The sequence below is a fragment of the Arxiozyma heterogenica genome (genome assembly GCF_036370985.1).
Source record: "Arxiozyma heterogenica strain weizmannii chromosome Unknown scaffold_20, whole genome shotgun sequence".
Classification (NCBI taxonomy): Eukaryota; Fungi; Ascomycota; class Saccharomycetes; order Saccharomycetales; family Saccharomycetaceae; genus Arxiozyma; species Arxiozyma heterogenica.
In genome coordinates, this window is record NW_027042673.1 from 300,656 (window position 1) to 320,269 (window position 19,614).

The window sequence follows — 19,614 nt, forward strand, 5'->3', positions numbered from 1 at the left end:
TCAACGTTTGTGCCGCTGTTGTTGTTGTAACCACTATGTGTAGAATATAACACTATTTGTTAGTAGGGAAGAAGAAGAGAAGAAGGATATTACCATCGAGTCTAACTAGAAACTATATATTTATGTATATAGATATATATAGATATGATTGGCGGGGATTATATAGTGGAAGAAGTTCCAGCTATACATAAGATAAATAAATAAATAAATAAATAAGTTATCGGTTGACTTAGCAAAGAAATCCGATTGTGAATAAAATTTGTTCGATAATTAGTATCCATTTTTAGGTAGCCCACTATAAAAAAAAAATACTAATCTTAGTTTGGGTATGATGTCCCCAATATGTTCTGTACATATCCAGTAAATGAAATATTGACTAATAGTCACTATTGAAATCCCGATCTTATATTGAAACAACAACAAAAAAAAATAAACAAGAGAAAGTATAGAGAATCATATTTCTAAAAATATACTGGAATTGCGGGGAAGAAAGGGAGGGGAGAATAACTTTATTGTTGAATGTAGTAATATATCACATTCTTCTTAAAATGTTTTGATAATACATCTTATTCTTGTGTTTAAATAGTTAAGTGTAAAAAGTAAATATTATCTTATTCCTATTTCTTTTATAAAGTGCTTTACCCTTCACATAACCTGGGTCTTTCAAAGAAATTGTTTTTAGAATGTGTGAATAAATCTAGAAACAAGTTTTCTTTTTATTTAAATCTAAGGACATTTAATTCCTTTAGTACTTCCACCAAATCTGGCAGAATAATTTTTGCCCATAAGGAAATTTTACAGAATATATTGTAGTAAGCCCGTTTTATCTTTATTTATATATTTATTATTATTATTTTTTTGAAAGAAAAAAAAAAAAAAAAAAATAAGAAAAAAAATGGAAAAGCTAGTAAAAGTTATTGCACATACCACATATTAATGAAGCATAAACAAAGTAAAGCAGGGTATAAGAAAAGAGCCTTAATTTTCACAAGAATTTTTGTATTTAGAATTACTGTTTTTTTTTCTTTCTTTTTTTAATTTCATTGTAGTTTCCTAACTCCAGATTACTTTATAAGAATAGTAAATACTACTATTAATCGATTCATTTAATCATATACACATTTTTTGTAGTTAGTATACTGATATATACATATATCTATATATGAGTGTGGACGTGTGTGATAATTTAATTTCCAATATTATTTAGGTTCCTGTACACTTCAAATTTTGTTGGCTTCTAATACCAGATATTACAATGGAAGAACCAAATACTATAGATTCAATATCTCTGCCTATGTTTCCAGATGAGATCGTGGGTAAGATATATGAAGAAATCTCTTATAATAAAGGATCGATTAAAATTAATAAATTATGGGATACTTTTAAAATTGAGAATATAAGTATGAAGAAATTTATATTACAATGTTGTTTATCCAATATTGACGTCATTTTAGTTGAGAATGAATTGCCAGTCCCAAATAAAAACGATATTGATATTTCTTTATTATTGGATGACACTGATGGGAAATACTCTTTGAAACTCCAAGAAAATAGATTATGGATCATTTTGACAGGTTATAACAAAAAGGAATGTAAAATTGGTAATTTAGCTTTCGAATTATTATTGGAAATCGCTAATGCCAAAGAGAAAGGGATTAATACAATGGAATTGGCAAGGGCCACTAGACAAGATCCAAGGTCAATTACTGGTAGATTAAAAAAGATAGAATATCTATATCAAAGTGTCCAATTAATCTATAAAGGCCACGTAGTCAAAAAATTAACCTTGAACAAATTTGTCTCAACGGAAGCTAATCAATCTAGTACAAAAAAGATAGAAGATGGTTCTACCTATATTCGTATGAGAGACTATTTGGGGACTATTGTCAGTATAGTGAAGAAATCTAAAAATGGCATAAGACAGATTAATGACTTAAGAAGAGAAATGAATTTTGATAAGAATAAAAGGCTTTCTAAATCATTCCTTGCAGCTATTAACTGGCTTTCTGATAAAGGGTTCTTGAGAAGAGTTTTAGTTATTCCACCAAACAATCCTGATGTTAAAGTTAGATGTGTTCAATATCAACGTGATTACGTTTTAGAAAATAATAAAATTGGGGTGGATTTTGAAGATGGAAGTCCATCTGATAGCGATGATGGAAACCGTGATACCAGTCTTGGGAAAAATAGTAATAGTAGTGGCAGTAATGGTGGTAATGGTGAAAATGACGATGCATATGAAGATGATTATGATGAAATTGTATATGAAGGATTGGATAAAGTCAATGGTATAGATCTGCTAACCTATCAAACAATAATTACTGATGAGAAAAATAAAACTAAAACTGTGATTGAAAGAAATGAAATGTTGATGAATAGATTTTATCCTATTCAAAACCAAACATATGATCTCAGTGAAAAGACAGGTGAAAGAGGGTTATCTACAATTGATGCTGTAAAATATATATGTGGTAAAGATTTTCAAAGGGCATATGCAAAGGTTGGGGAATATTTTTTAAGTACAATTGGGAAAAAGAATGCTTCTACGTCTGGATTAAAGTTAATTAAAATATATGATTTTGAAGGTAAAAAAAAATTTTATAGAACTTTCACAGAAGAGAATTTTAATAAATGTTTTGATAAGGAAGTCTCTACTGATATTGGTGTTTTAAAACCGTTAAAAAAACAAAATATATCATTAACCTCGTTAGATAAAAATAATTTTCTTGCTATTAGTAACACTGTAAGATTTGGTGTTAATAAAGATGGGGAAGAAGTATTTTTTTGGAATGGTGAAGATATAGAAAATTTAAGCACAAGTCGACCAAAGAGAGTATCTAAAAAAATGGAGAATATGGAAAAATTGAAAAGGAAAAAAGAGGAAGAAACAAAATTAAAAGAGGAAGAAACTGCTAAAAGAATTAAAATTGAAAATAAAAAGATCGCTGCTGAGAAATTGCTATTAAAGGATCAATCGGAATATGCGGTATTATCTGAACAAATCAATACAGATACCATCATTGATCCAACCTTTATGGTATCTGTATCGGAACCTACTGAAAGCGTAGTCAATACTATTTCAGTTAATGGATTTCAAGCAACCTCATTAGCTTCCTTGAAAAGACAAAGGAAACTTTTGGAACTTTTGAAAAGAATGGGAGGTTTTGCATTCTTAAGGGAAAAATTTTTCGATAAATTGTCTAAGATGTTGGGTTTAACAACCATTGTTGATAAAAAGACTATTGATGGTGATATAAGATTTTTATCTAGTACTAATAAGGTAATATTAAAAATTGATAGAATGTTGAGGAAACGGTATATCTATCTACCGGATATGGACTCTGAAACTATTGAAAAATTCATAATGGAAGATAAAGATAATAGAAAAACCGGGATACACGACATTATTTCACAGAGTGATATTTATTTCTTTGATGCTAATGAAGAAAAGAAATTTAACCTAGAATCTAAAGCTGTAAAAAGGCTTCGTAAATTTAAGGAAAAGACTGCTGCATCTAACAAGAATACGAATACTAAGCAAAAGAAGAAGCAGAGATCAAAGGAATCAAGAGATGATGTTGTAAAGTCTGTATCAGTTAAAAAAGCTGCAAAGGATAGAGTTGATGGCGAAATATCTATCCTAGAAAATTCTGGATCATCTTCTATGTCTAAATTATCCTTTATTCTAAAGAAGGAAACAATACCTATATTAATTAAAGCTGTTGTTATTACTAAAAGTATTACAAAAGAGATTCAATGGCCTACAATTTCGTGTTTGTTCCCTAAGAATAGTATAGGGAATTTAAAGAAAAAATGGGCAACTAGAAGAATTAGAATGGGAAACAGTGGTTTAAAGCTTCTTGTAGATAAGTGGAGATCGATTTTAGTTGATGGTATTAAAAAGGAGATTGTTACACTGGAAAATGTCGAGAAGTTACATTTATCTAAGTTATTAAAGTTATGGTTAGATCATGAGAAGGATGGAGATATTAATTCTATTAAACTGTATCAGAATTACGAAGATAATAAAAAAAAATATATACTTGCACCAGATTCTCGGAATATTTCAGCAAGAATGAGTAATGTCCTTTCTTCGATGATCCAAAGGGAAGTGTTCCTTTTGAAAGAAACTTATACCATAGAAAACCCATATTCCACTGTTACTAAATTAAAAAAATCCGAATCAGAGGAAAAAATTAGGTCTGTTATTAGGTCTATTTTAATTGATAGGCAAAATACTGAAGTTCAGGAAATTCCAGCTCTTGATAATATTCCGCATGAATTGATTGAAAAAACCTTAGTTGAAATGGCTAGAGAGAAACAAATATATTTAAAGGGTTCAAAGCTTAGAATGACTACTACAGTAGGTGAATTTTTCGAAAATAATGAATATACAGATTTGTTTAAAAAAATAGCAAGTTACACAGAAAACATTGAAGGGATTTTACAAGGAAGTAATGGGATTATTGTAAGTGATGAGCCTCGTGACACTTCTATTATCAGCTTGATTGATATTTGTGAAAGACGACTTGTCAATATTTATCAGGTCCCTATGGAGAAACAGAATTATCGTTTTTACTATGCGTCTAGAAAATTTGAAATAGACACGTTAACACCACCTTTAATTCTGACTGTGAAGGACATAAAGATGCCATTTTACACTAAATCAAAATCTGTACCTGCACCACTAGGCGAACCATATGCACGGTTATGGGTTGATGCACAAGGTAGATTGAGGGAGACTGTGTGGAAGCAATGTACTTGTTTCGTTATATATACAATTCTTTTCCGTCCAGGTATTACCATTTCCAAATTGCTTGAACAATGCAATCAAATTCTGTCGTTTAATGAATTATCGGAAATATGTAATTGGCTATTCATGAAAGGATATCTTATGAAGTTACCTTGTGATGGTTATTGTGTTTCTAATGAATGGCCTCGTTTGTTACTCTAGTGAGAAATTTTTTTTTTTAATTATTATGTATTTAATAGTATACAAATTGGAAGTAAATATTTTCACTCTAGCATACATAATATAGAAATAATAATATACAGAAAAATGTAAATAAAATAAAAACCTGCAGTGAAGAAATCCGTGACATCATATATATGGATAATAAGTAATTTGCTTCTACAAATATCGAAGGACTTTTGGGTAAGAACTGGTATTGTTATCACTCTTCGGAAAACCTCTAAATAAATTCAGTAGCTTAAACTGATCACTGAGTATATGGTTGTACCAATCCTCCACTCAGACACTGGAATATTGCCCGCAAGATTATGTATCTATTAGTGTTGACGCAAGGCTTCAGAATCAAAAATTCTAGTCGAGTTCATTTTAAACTAATATAATAAGATAATGTAACTTACAATAGGATATTGGTGGTATTATAAGTTCTATTATTATTTATAGTAGGAAGTTAGTGGTACTATAAATTGTTATTTTATTGCTTAGTCCTTTTCTTTCTATATAAGTAATATACAAGATACAATATTATACAGTATACTCATTTTATCTTTGAATCTTCTTTACTATAAATTTTCATAACTTTTAATCACTTAGTACGATGAATTTAGATTATCAAACATAGCTCTAATAATTATATTTCAACACACCCCCGTAAGCTAAATTCCTGTTCTATTTTCTTCATGAATAAATCTCGGACTTTTATAAAGGCAGGTCTTGGTAAAACTTTTGTCATTATATCAGCAATTTGTTCAGTTGTATTTATGTGACCAATTTCAATAATACCAGACTCTACTTGGTGTCTGATGAAATGATAGTGAAGGTTAACATGTTTCATTTTTGAGTGTAAGACAGGGTTTTTAGCTACGTGAATGGCAGGTTCATTGTCTATCCATAATTTAACTTCGTTTACATCTATTTTCATGTGATTCAACATATTTTTTATCCAAATTAATTCCCTGCTTGTGTTGCTAGCAGAAATGTATTCTGCATCAGTAGATGATAGACAAACTGCGCTTGTAATTTTCTTGGAAGACCATGTAACCACTCCACCAGCAAGTTTTATAATAAACCCACCAGTTGCATGTTTCAAATCATTCTTATTTCCATGAGATGCATCTGAGAATCCTTCAAGATATTTATTGGATCTTGTATTATAAGACAATCCTAGTTTTTTGGTTTTATATAAATATTGCATAACTCTGTAAGCACCTTTTAAATGCACCTCTCTAGGATCTTTGAGGAACCGTGATAGTAGTTGAACAGAGTGAGCTACATCAGGCCGTCCAACGTTGCTAACAAATAGCAACTGGCCTACAATACTTTGGTATTCAGTGATATTGGCAATTGCTGGAGATTCTGTGTCAAAGTAATTGGCTGTGTTAGATAATGGAAATTCCACATTTTTATTTAAGTCTATTTGACAGCTCTGAGCAGCTTTGGTAATATAGTCCTCCATTGAGATGGTTATATTGTTCAGGTTATCTTGGTAAACATTCATTCCCAAAAATTTAGAAACAGGGCCAAGATCTTTCATGGAATAAGCTTCGTTTAACCCTGCTTTCACAGAGTTCATAATATCTTTATTTGGAGCAGCAATTAAAAGGTCATCAACGTAAAGTGCAATCAATACTTTAAAGTTGTCTACATTTTTAAAATAAATACCATATTCTCCATCATGACGAGTAAATCCTCTCCTAGATAATGTTTTATGAATATGCGTGTTCCATAGTAGTGGGGCTTGCTTTAATCCGTACATACCCCCGTAAAGCTGCCACACGTGATTGGGATGCACAGGATCAACAAAACCTGGAGGTTGACGAACGTAAACCGGCTCTTCCATTTTGGAATTTAAGAAGGCAGTGTCTACATCCATTTGGTGAACACGGAGATTAAGGAGAGCAGAGATAGCAAGAAAGATACGGACAGAATCATACCGCACCACAGGAGCAAAGGTTTCTTGATAGTCGATGCCAGCTTTTTGAGTGTGTCCTTGAGCCACTAAACGAGCTTTAAACCGATTTCCGTCCTTAATGTTAAACACCCAACGAGACCCCAAGGCACGACGACCAGGAGGGAGAGGAGTCAACCTATATGTATCATGATCTTTAAAAGCTTGAAGTTCTTTCAGACAGGCTTGATACCATTTATCTTTATCTGATGAACTCATTGCCTGGTTGAATGTATTTGGGACAGAAGTAGTGGTAGACGTAAAGGACATGCCATGTACCAACGCAGTCAAGGCTATGTGATGTGAAGAGTTATCATCAGAGCCAGATGATTGAGAAGAAGGGAATACCGGTGTTCTAATGAGTTGGGTGAGACCATCCATGGAGTTCATAGGAACAAAACTGCCGGAGTCAATATTAACAGCCTCAACAGCAGGGGTACCAATTTTACCAGGACTAATTGGATTAGAATCCCACTTTGGATGGTGTTTCTCAATTTGATGATTTAAGTAGAATTCAGAAGCAGGAATAGGACCTAACTTGTTATGATTAACAATTGAGGATGTTTGGCCATTCAACTTGCTAACATGTGTGGTGATAGGGGCGGAAATATTGTCAGCTAATTCAATTTTACTATTTTTTAATGGTTTATGGGGATCTAAGTCTTCTAAGTTATAAACCGGTGAATTATCAGTTGATAAGGATTTGGATTGTAGATTAGGAGAAGATGTGTCGGAGTGGGTATCATCAATGGTAGATGTTAATTGTTGAGTAGTTACTGGAACAGCTGTTGGAGTAGTTGAAGAGTCAGTATCAGAGGATGAAGCAATTGATGATAGTTCTTCTGCTTCCTTCTTGTTTATTTGATTAGAATTATGTGAGGAGAATGAGGCGGTTGACTCATTGTTTATAGAGGATGAATCAAGGTTGTTGAAAGTAAAATTTTCACAGTCAGAAGTCGTAGAAATAGGAGAAGAAGAGAAGGAAGTAGATGGTAGTTCATATTCATCAGAGGAAGAGGAGTCATATTCGTGCTTATCATTGTCAGATGAATCAACTCGGAACATAAAAGAATCAGAATCAACAGATGATAGATACGGAGTGGAGTATCGACTAGTACCTTGATCTAGAACCTCATCACCATGTATGGTGGTTAATTCATTTTCTAAGTTGTTTTCATATATAGGATAATCAGTAGTTTCAGGATAATAATTTGACGTTTGTATTTCAGAAGATGAAGTTTTGAAAATATCAGTAGATGAAGGATAAACTGGGACACCACCTAAAGTACCAGTGGCAAATGTATGAGCCACTTCAACTTCTTTGGTACCTGCAAGTGGGAAATCAAGTTCATCAAAGCGAACTTGGTTTGATACAAAAATTTTCTTAGAAGGAGGATGATAGAGACGGTATGCTTTGTGTTTGGAGTCATATCCAACAAACACACATTTTACACTAGTAGGAGCAAATTTCCCGTCACGTAATTGATGAGGTAATGTAGCATATGCAGCACATCCAAATATACGTAGATGTGATAAATCTAGATTTTCTGTTTGAATATTGTTCCAGAGACAGTAAGGGATAGAATAATTTTTATTAGATACTGGTAACCTATTTAAGAGATATACAGCAGTACTTACAGCCTCTGTCCACATAGAAGGAGGTACCTTGCCTCCGATTAAAAGGCATCTTGTTTTTTCTTCAATCGAGCGATGAGATCTCTCAACTGCTCCATTTTGAAAACTATTGTATGGAACAGTTAATTGATGGGAAATTCCATTGCTTTTACAGAAATTATGAAATTTACTAGACATAAATTCACGTCCATTATCTGTGCGAATGGCACCCACCTTAAATCCCCCTCTTGACTTGAAATGATTCTCAGTTTCTAAGATCCATTCAATCAGCTTATCACATGCAGCTGATTTCGATGCTAAATGAATTACGGAATAATATCTTGAGTAGGCATCCCGGATAGTCAAAAAATATTTACTATCAGAAAAATTAGTATACCTAAATTGACCACAAATGTCAACTTGTAGCAGCTGTAAAGGGCTCGTATATTGTGTGTCAGAAATTTTTCCTTTTTTCATAACCCCTTTTGAAAGGGAACAAGTGGGACACAACGAGTGTTTATCAGCTTCCATAATGGGCAAGTCAATTCGATTTGCCAATCGATTATAATTAGCTAAACCTGGATGTCCTACTCTAGCATGCCATTTAATGGCATCTGGAATATTTGCCTTTGGAGATGGCAAAACAGAATGGTCATACGAAATAAAAGCATAATCAAGTGGTTTGTTCATCGTTTTTGTTTCTTTATTGTTGGGCATAAAAACATAAAGTTGATTTCTCATTTCACCAACTTGAGTAATTTTATTATTTTTAATTGTATATACCTTTGTTTTGTCAAATATAAATTTCATGTTTGATTTAGAAGAAGCCATTTTGACAGAAATCAAGTTTACGTTGCCATCAGGAACATATGCCACATTGTATAATGTGACATGTCCTAGTTGTACTGTACCAATACCTTTAATAGCAGTTTTACCTCCAATGCCTTCGATAACCCCAAACTCATTCTCATCTCCTTCAACTAACTCGCAAAACATTGAACGGTCGTGAGATATGTGCTGGGTACAACCAGTATCAAAATACCAATCGTTTCTCGATGTTGTATTTTGTTTGCTAATCAACGCAATCCAAGCCGTATGAGAATTATTAATCTTGTAATCTTTTTCATGATTTTTATTTCTTTTGTTCTTTAACCATTCTTGAAATTCTGGACACTCATTAGTTTTATGTTGTCCCCCGCATCTTTTACAATTGAAGTTTTTAACTTTTTGCTTGAATTGATTTCTTCTTCCAACAAAACTGGAGTTAGTTACTCCTCTTTTAGCATTACTAATTACATCATACACTTCTCTCAATTTAATTTCCTGATTCTTACCGAATATATCCATAAATCTTTGGTAAGACTCATCATATAAACTCATTAAAAATAATGAAGCAGCTCTTTCACGAGCTTTAATCTTGATGACTCTTAAAGCCTCTTGTTGCGCAGAAGTTAATGAATTTAAAAAATTTTCTTCACTAGATGTGGTTTCAAAAATGACCTCCACTAAACGATTAACAAGATCATACTGGTCGTCTAATGTTAAATTCCTAGCTTTAGCTAACTGAAAGAAAGGTTCTGCAGCTACATCAATAGATTCTGTACCAAAACACTCAGTTAAGTGATTTAGAAGACCTTTTCCAGTTGGGATACCGTAATCACCAGCAACATATCTATCTGCTTCTTTTTTAGCAGATCCTTCGACATTATTAACAATTAATAATTTTAATGCCGTTTCAAATAATTTTTTAATATAAGCAATCATATCATTAGATGGATTATATTGTTCAATAATAACATTTAGCTTTCCATTTTGTGCATATTGATACCAGTGTAAATTGATATCAGACATATGCATAGCTAAGATGTTTATCCATTTTTTAAAGTTCTTTTTCCCGTCCAATTTAATTGGAATACAACCTGCAGCTGTAGCTACAGGGCTCATAACCTGTTGACGCAAGGCTTCAGAATCAAAAATTCTAGTCGAGTTCATTTTAAACTAATATAATAAGATAATGTAACTTACAATAGGATATTGGTGGTATTATAAGTTCTATTATTATTTATAGTAGGAAGTTAGTGGTACTATAAATTGTTATTTTATTGCTTAGTCCTTTTCTTTCTATATAAGTAATATACAAGATACAATATTATACAGTATACTCATTTTATCTTTGAATCTTCTTTACTATAAATTTTCATAACTTTTAATCACTTAGTACGATGAATTTAGATTATCAAACATAGCTCTAATAATTATATTTCAACAATTAGATTTTAGGAAAGTTTCTTACATAAACAATTATTTATAGTATATTTTAATCGGTAAATATGCGGTCCAGAATGTATGTTTTTGGTCTTGTTTATGTTATTCTGTCAAAATATAAGTTAGAGATATTCTGGACAACTTAAATCTACCACACCAAATGGTAGAGAAAGTTCCAAAGACTTCTATTAAAAAAGACTTAAATAAACAGCAGGTCTAACTATATATTATACCTTCTCTGTTAGTTATGAAGACTGGGTAAAATCAAGCAATATAAGTTAGAGTTATAATAGCACTAACAATCTAGTATAAATATGTTGAGAGCCTATAACACCACTAATATTCTATTACAAATCCATAGCATTTCATTGTATTGATTTTATAAAAATTTCTAATAAAGATTTTGAAACTGAAATAATACCTCTCAATCAGATGTTATACATATCTAAATGAATTATTGAAAATATTATCTTTAATCAACTATTATTAGAAACGCATAGCCTAAGGATTATTACACATGCTACCAAAAGGTTGCAAAAAAGAAGCTCCGATGCGGGGAGTCGAACCCCGGTCTCCACGGTGAAAGCGTGATGTGATAGCCGTTACACTACATCGGAAAGAACCACTTGTTCGTCGTTGTAGATCAACCTTTGTATTATGATTATATAGAAAAAACGATTAGGGTTGAAAAATATTGTTAGGGTTTTGTGATGGTTGTCAAGAAAAGTTCTAGTTTGGATTAATAGGACTTAGGGTTTGTTGATAAATCCCATGTGACTGTTGAATAATATGTAACAAAATGAAACATTCATGAAACATTAAATAGCTAATTAATGAGTGAAGAGTTGTATATACAACATCCAAAAAATGCAAGAAAGGTTACTCCATTAAGAAAGGCTTTGTATGGACTAAAACAAAGCCCTAAAAGATGGAATGAAACCTTAAAATAGTCTATGAATGGTATGGGTCTATATGATAATATTTACTCACCTGGATTATTCGTTTCAAAGGATGGTAATTTAATGATAGCAGCATATGTTGATGATTGTATAATTGCTGCTAGAACAGATCAAGAATTAGATGAATTTATAAATACATTGGAAAAACAATTCTCAATAAAAATAGTTGGTGGAATGAAAAATAATATGCTTAATACAGATATTTTGGGAATGGATTTGAATTATGATTATGAAAAAGGGGAGATAGCATTAAGCATGACTAGCTATATAAAGAGATTAGAAAAGGAATATCCAATGATATTAAATGATAAGTTAAAAGAAGAAATGATTCCAGATATTGATAAGTTTAAAATAAATCCAAAACAAGATAAATTAATTATGACTAAAAAGGAATACAAGAAGAAAGTAAGATATTTACAAGAGTTAATCGGTAAATTAAATTATATTAGGTCTAGAGGAAGAATTGATATAGAATGTGCAGTAAGTAAAATGGCTCGATTAGTTTTATATCCTCATAAAAAGGTAATTGAGTTAACAGAACAAATACTAAAATATGTTTATAAAACACAAGGTACAAAGACTGTTTTTAAAAGAGAAGAAGTAGAAAATATATCAAACATCACGGTGATTTCAGATACTTCGCTAGCATCTGAATTTGATCTTAAATCAAGATGTGGTGCATTAATATGGTTAGGAAACAATTTTTTCCATGGATTTTCAAAAAAATCATCAATTTTATGTACATCATCAGCAGAAGCTGAATTAGATGCCATAAATCAGGCTGAGAAAATTGCATTGCTATTAAAATTGAAATTAGAAAAGATGATGGATTTTAAAAACATAAGAATATGTGTAATTACTGACTTCAAACCAGCATTGGACTGGTTAAAACAAGATTATTTTAAAGCAAGAACCAAATTTTTAGGACTAAGAATTGAAAGATTAAAAGAAAGAATATTAGATTCAGACTTAAGTCTAAGAAAAATCAGTGGAAAAGAAAATCCTGCAGATCCATTAACAAAATCCACTACTGATAAAGATATAAATAAATTAAGAATGATTGTACAACATGAATTAACACCCAAAGAGTTGCTTCCAATCACTGTCCTCTGGAATGCTGGTAATGGAAATCATTAAGTTATAGTGAACAGGAGGAAATTATAAGAAAAACCAATTAAAGGGGCATGTTGGAAAATGAGAGTTTATTACTGTCATTTTCATAAGAATTATTTTTAATTAGTTTTTCTATATATTATGTGGTGTACGGATGTACATAATATCAGGAAAACATTTTAATTGTCACCAAATATGTCTTTCGAAGATTTGAAAAGAAATGAAAAACTTTAAAAGAAAACTTAAAGTAAATAAAAGAATGTATACTGAATACACTATATAATAAATATGTACAGGTATTTAATACAAAAACATAACAAGTATCTATAACTTAATGATGTCTATCATTACCACGGATGCAGAAGGCTCCAATTTCCAACAAAAACAAAACAAGCATCCATAATTTAATGATGTCTACCTTTACCATGGACGCTGAGAGCTCCAAATTCCAACACATATCTTTATTATTAGTTACAATAATATAATCGAAGGTCATAGAACATTTAGGACACTAGGTTATGCTGGCGTAGTAGAAACTATAATGAACACGGTGTGCATAAACATAATATGTTATGGTGACGCAGTAACAATATCTAAACACGCTGTACAAAACAGGTGGCAAATGGACATGTTGTACTCGAAACACAATAGATAACTTTAGATTCATAGAATCTTACGTAATCTCGATAGTGTTACCTCTTTATTATACAGCATCTTCTGTTGTAGTATGGTATGGTGAAGTTCTTTGTGTATTCCAGGGAAGCGCAAATAATATTAATAGTAATTCAAATAATCGAGACAGTAATCAACTATAGTCGATAGTATAATTACTAAAACGGTCTTATATATTAAGTGGCTTATATCGAGCTAATGTACTTATTCGAAGTTACTTGACTTGTTACTTGCTTGTTCTATTTTGTTTATACATAATATATAAATTATTTACAAGAAACGATTATGGAAGATGATCTTTTATCTCCTGAAAACGTTGTCCTTTTATATGTTTTCTGGAGCTCGATCGATTATTCAGATTACTACATTAATGACTTGACTGATTCAAACCCTAAAATTTATTATATTAATTTAGGTGCACTACTGGATTAGAACTGCATCCCAATTCTCTAATCATGGTGATTAGTAATACACGTGGGACTTAATAAAACAATAGGTAAATTCTAGATTTGCCAAGATCTTATGTAATCCAATCTTTTTATTATGCAGCATCTAATGTTGTAGCACATGTATGGCTTATTAATACACTAATTGGTTCTAGATTCATTCAGGATCTTATGTAATCTTGATGGTTATAACTATTCTATTCCACAACATCTTCCCGAAGAACTCGTCCTTGTTAGCTCAGTTGATAGAGCGTTCGGCTTTTAAACATTTGTTTAAGCAAGGGTCACCGAAATGTCAGGGGTTCGAGCCCCCTATGAGGAGTTCTTTTTAAATTTATGATAACCCTGATATTACTGTTTAGGGTTTGTTTGGAAAAATGAGAGTTGATGGTATTTTTCTAAACTTTCTTTTTTTGAAAATTTTACAAACATAGATAAAAACAGGAGTAATCAACATAAGTACAAGAGAGCAACCAAGAACGAATAACAATAAAGCAAGCAAAGAACAAGGAACTGAGGATTACCTAGGTTTAGATATATAGTATATAAGTGTATACTATTAGGCTATCTTAGATTAGGGATATAGATATATAGATATATAGGAATATTACATTTAGGGATATAGAAAGAGCTTATATCTTATACCTATCTAAGTGAAGTATTATTGTGTTTTCAACATGATTGACTGTTATCAGAAACACATAGCCTAAGGGTTATTACATTATTGCACACGCTACCAAAAGGTTGCAAAAAAAGATACTCCGATGCGGGGAGTCGAACCCCGGTCTCCACGGTGAAAGCGTGATGTGATAGCCGTTACACTACATCGGAAAGAACCACTTGTTCGCTGCTGTAGTTTGGACTTAGGACCAATTTTTTTAACAGTACTATTGAACGAATAGTAAGGGCAATAACAAATATATAGGAACGTTATATATAACTAGGAGGGTTAAGGGTTTATTGCTTGTTTTTTTTTGTATTATACAATGTGCTACATATAATTATAAATCAACCAAACATATAAATTTAGATACCAAGATACTGGTCCTTTATATGTGAACTATGGGTTGATAGTTTCTTATTTGAGGTTCTGTAACGATTGTCACCATAGATACATTTCTCATTGTTGGAATTTGGAGCCTTCTGCGTCCATGGTAATGGTAGACATCATTAAGTTATAGATACTTGTTATGTTTTTGTATTAAATACCTGTACATATTTATTATATAGTGTATTCAGTATACATTCTTTTATTTACTTTAAGTTTTCTTTTAAAGTTTTTCATTTCTTTTCAAATCTTCGAAAGACATATTTGGTGACAATTAAAATGTTTTCCTGATATTATGTACATCCGTACACCACATAATATATAGAAAAACTAATTAAAAATAATTCTTATGAAAATGACAGTAATAAACTCTCATTTTCTGACAATTATAATTAGATAGACTTAGTATACAAAATTATAATAAACTTCTTCGGTTTTTTTTATTTATGTATATAATGTATAATGCTAAAATATAGAAGATGAGCAAGGGAAGAAACATGATATGAAAAAAATGTTGGCTTTATATATTTTCATATCTGGTCTATCTCGTTTACGTACGACACCAAATTTATGATGAAGTTTGTTTACGTCTACTGATAAGCAAACAATACGTTTTCCACTTTTTGCTTATCAATTAACGTTTACCAAAATCTAGTTGGTCTATTATTTATTCTAGAAAGTTCGAGTTCAGTAAGAAGAACAAAACATAGTTATATAGAGTAATTAAAGAAAAATTATAAAAGTTAGTTTTTATTTTGTCTTATTCTACTCTGTCTTTTTTATTTTAATATTTTGTGTTCTTTATTTTCTATTTTTTCAAAAATCTCTTTTTTAGATTTTTTAGTAATGAGCAAAGCTCAACCAGAAAAAAAAAGATTACACTTACAAAATAAACAATTACAATATAAGGAATCCAACTGAAACCCAGTAATTGTACAAATTTACAGACAATATACATGTTGAAATAGAATGTTCTATAATAAAATAGATAAAACAATAAGATTTTAGCAGACACTAAACGATAAATTGTTGAGTAATAATTGTTGAGAGGTCACCAAAGGTTGTCGAGTTTGTTTATTAAATATCTTACTGTTCGTAGAGGAAAGTGGCTAAATGTTAACATATATAAAGCCAAGGATTTCATCATACATTATTTTTATCTTATTTACAATCTTTGTATATTATTATTTCTATGTTGTATATAGAGAAAGAAAGTGAAGAACTTTATTATAATTCTGTATACTAAATCTGTTTAATATAATATTGAGAATGTTTACTATATATCCAATGAATAAAGGCGCTCATTCTCAACAATACAATATATAGATAATGTTGAGATATTACCCAGCATCAATGAAAATTTTGTGGAAAAGGTTTTTACAAAAGTAACCTTCGAAAAAGTATAAATAATCAAAATATAGAAATTAAGAATAATTTCTTTTACCCATCACTTTATATACACAGTACATAGTCTTGTATATAACTCTTGTGTCATTTAATTCAATGTACGATAAAATACACGGTTTATAATGTTTCATTATAGCATATAGATTATTACTCCACGCCTTATAAATCTTAACAGATGAGTTATTAATACAATTATGTACTCAATGATTAATATAAACTGGTAAATTTGATTGGAAGTTTTCCAAGAGATAATTATTTTTTTTAAATAAATTCCAGTACCAATATTAAGGAATAACTCTTAATTTTATACAAAATCACCAGCATTAATAAAATTAAGTTAATAATACTATATCAAGTGCTATGCAACTTTGTACACTATTTACATAAAAATATTTGTACTTATCCTACTTAATTCAATTCATCTATTTACCTAATAACAATTTTCATATAATAGTATTGTTTAAAGATTACTAAAAAGTGACTTTTTCAAGTGGGCGTTTTTTTTTCTCATAATGAATAATGATACTATACAAATTCTTACAAAGTATTCACAATCTATAACAGGGACAACTACATATAAAAAAATCATTATTGATATTTCTTTAGAAGTTTTAACTATTAGAAATATCAAACGACTATATAAAAAAATTTTTAATGTTATTTAAAAAAAACAACAACAACCGTTATCAAACACGATACTGTTGAAAGTGATAAAAAAAATAGTATTTAAGGGATATATAAAAAGTAAATTATTCAACCCCAAAAGTGAAATCATAGGTTAAGACAAGAAAATAATAAAACTCACTTTTATATTTTCTCTCTAATTATTCTATATAACTATGTTTTGTTCTTCTACACTCCTATCTGTTACTTCACATCACAAAATACTGAAAAACTGGAATTATGATATACACACAAATAACATTAGTATTCAACTATGTCCACTAATTTAAATAACAACTTAAGTCTACTTTCTTATAAACACTGTTTTTACTAAAATAATATCTCCTGTGCTTTTGTGCAGTTCCCTTCTCTTAGCATCATCATTTATTTAATGTACACCATATTAAAAATTTAGAATTGAAGTTAATATTCATTTATGACATTACCAAAAAAACTTGCTTAAAAAGCAAATTAACATGCTTTATGGGGCCTACATAATAAAGAAAGCACTTTTATGTTTTTGTTATGTTTTCCATTTATCCATCCACCTATAATATATTCATAATTTATCAGGAAAGACATTGGATAAACCGAAGAAGTGTATTCTCGAATACCGATGCCTACCATTAAATACCATTAATCCATGTTCTTGGGTTAGTTTCCTTGCAATATATTGCAAAAACAGATTTTTTGGTAGCGGATTCTCAACACGGAAAATTTTCCATTATTATTCCGTACACCCTTTTCCAAATGCTGCTGTTGAAGGAACATCGAGAAACGAAAAAAAAAAAAACAAACAAACAGAACGAAAGAAATAAACGAGTATTATATAACAATAAATGAAGCGAAGAGGAGAAGTTCTTCATTACTTCTACCACCTCTGCTTCAACACCTTAGTGAAACCTTATTGCAATTTGAATTATAAAAAACACATATCAATTAATATATTACTTTAATAGAGGACAAGCCACATATCTTGATAATAACCTCTCAACTCATTGAAGAGCATTCTGGCTGTCAAGGATTTTTTATTAGAACTGTCCCGAAACACTTTATCGGTTATCTCTTTAATTTTTTACTTAATTTCCTATCACTATTTATTCTTCCCTATATAATTTCCCCTTCTCCTCTAGGAATCCTGTCAAAACATGTCTACATCAACTGGAATAAATCAATCGTTACATTCACCGACACCAAGGTATGCTCGAAGTCGAAGATCTTCTTCTGTTGGGAAGATCGACTTAGGTGATAATGTTCAATCAATAACAAGCCAACTTGGTTCAAAAAGCACAAATAAAAGCTCCTATAATTCGTTACAATTATGTTTACAACATCCCTTAAAATATATTGGTGAATTAATATCTCGCCATGTGTGGATACCACCTTTATTCATCATTAGTGTTGTGTATGCCTTCTACTTCAGTTCTGATAACCAAACAAAGACAAATCCATTACATATGTTTGTGACCATCTCTTATCAAATAGATGATACTGATATGTATGGTAAAGGTATCAAAGATCTTTGTTTTGTATTCTTTTATATGATTTTTTTTACTTTCTTAAGAGATTTTATAATGGATGTTTTCATTCGTCCCTTTGCATTAAAAGTTGCCAAAAATAAACAAAAACAAGATAGAATTATGGAGCAAGTATACTATGTATTTTACTACGGTATCTCTGGTCCATTTGGTCTATATATCATGCACGGTACTGATCTGTGGCTTTTCAAAACTAGAACCATGTACGAGACTTATCCAGATTTTAATAATCCCTATCTATTCAAAATATTTTATTTAGGTCAAGCTGCATTTTGGACTCAACAAGCCTGTGTTCTTGCTTTACAATTAGAGAAACCAAGAAAGGATTATTATGAATTGATTTTCCATCATATTGTGACTTTATTACTAATTTGGTTATCCTATGTGTTCCATTTCACCAAGATGGGTCTAGCCATCTATATCACCATGGATGTCTCTGATTGTCTATTAGCTTTATCAAAGACTTTAAATTATTTAGATTCCCCATTCACTCCTACCATCTTTATCATTTTCATTATTAGTTGGATCTATTTGCGTCATGTGGTCAATATTCGTATTCTATGGTCTGTGTTGACCGAGTTTAGAACTGTGGGTAACTATAGATTAAATTTTGCCACTCAACAATACAAATGTTGGATTTCTTTAATCTTTGTGTTTGTATTAATCCTTGCTTTGCAATTAGTCAATTTGTACTGGTTATTTTTGATCTTCCGTATTCTTTATAGATATATCTCTAGTGGTGTTCAAGCTGATGAAAGAAGTGAAAATGAGGATGAAGAAGAATTCAAAGAAAAGAAAAATTGATAAATAAAAGAAGAAAAAATAAAAATAAAATAAATTGAATTATCTGGAATTCCATGACTTTTTAACGGAGAGACAGTTCAATTTTATAACATAACTGAAAAAGTTATAACTATTTCTTTTACTTATATCCCTTCTTTTTCTCTCATTCCAACCTTTTTCTTCATACAA

The 19,614-nt window shown here is 30.7% G+C and overlaps 4 protein-coding genes and 3 non-coding genes across 7 annotated transcripts; 4 read left to right on the forward strand and 3 right to left on the reverse strand.

Moving 5' to 3' along the window:
* Positions 1-1,255: 1,255 nt before the first annotated feature.
* Positions 1,256-4,954, forward strand: TFC3 (transcription factor TFIIIC subunit TFC3; the record flags this gene model as incomplete). Its single annotated transcript, XM_064858985.1, has 1 exon — positions 1,256-4,954. One exon carries the CDS (start codon positions 1,256-1,258, stop codon positions 4,952-4,954), a length of 3,699 nt encoding a protein of 1,232 aa, XP_064714201.1.
* A 646-nt stretch (positions 4,955-5,600) lies between these two features.
* Positions 5,601-10,523, reverse strand: PWA37_002417 (uncharacterized protein; the record flags this gene model as incomplete). The annotated part of the gene is made up of 1 exon (XM_064858986.1): positions 5,601-10,523. The coding sequence occupies one exon, from the start codon at positions 10,521-10,523 to the stop codon at positions 5,601-5,603; it is 4,923 nt and encodes a 1,640-aa protein (XP_064714202.1).
* Positions 10,524-11,341: 818 nt separating this feature from the next.
* On the reverse strand, positions 11,342-11,413 carry PWA37_002418. The gene has a single exon. It is a non-coding gene; the product is annotated as a tRNA-Glu (tRNA).
* Positions 11,414-11,749: 336 nt separating this feature from the next.
* PWA37_002419 (Ty1/Copia family ribonuclease HI) lies at positions 11,750-12,892 on the forward strand (the record flags this gene model as incomplete). Its single annotated transcript, XM_064858987.1, has 1 exon — positions 11,750-12,892. One exon carries the CDS (start codon positions 11,750-11,752, stop codon positions 12,890-12,892), a length of 1,143 nt encoding a protein of 380 aa, XP_064714203.1.
* Positions 12,893-14,213: 1,321 nt separating this feature from the next.
* PWA37_002420 lies at positions 14,214-14,308 on the forward strand. The gene has a single exon. It is a non-coding gene; the product is annotated as a tRNA-Lys (tRNA).
* Positions 14,309-14,744: 436 nt separating this feature from the next.
* On the reverse strand, positions 14,745-14,818 carry PWA37_002421. The gene has a single exon. It is a non-coding gene; the product is annotated as a tRNA-Glu (tRNA).
* A 3,434-nt stretch (positions 14,819-18,252) lies between these two features.
* PWA37_002422 (TLC domain-containing protein) lies at positions 18,253-19,446 on the forward strand (the record flags this gene model as incomplete). The annotated part of the gene is made up of 1 exon (XM_064858988.1): positions 18,253-19,446. One exon carries the CDS (start codon positions 18,253-18,255, stop codon positions 19,444-19,446), a length of 1,194 nt encoding a protein of 397 aa, XP_064714204.1.
* Between the last annotated feature and the right edge of the window lie 168 nt (positions 19,447-19,614).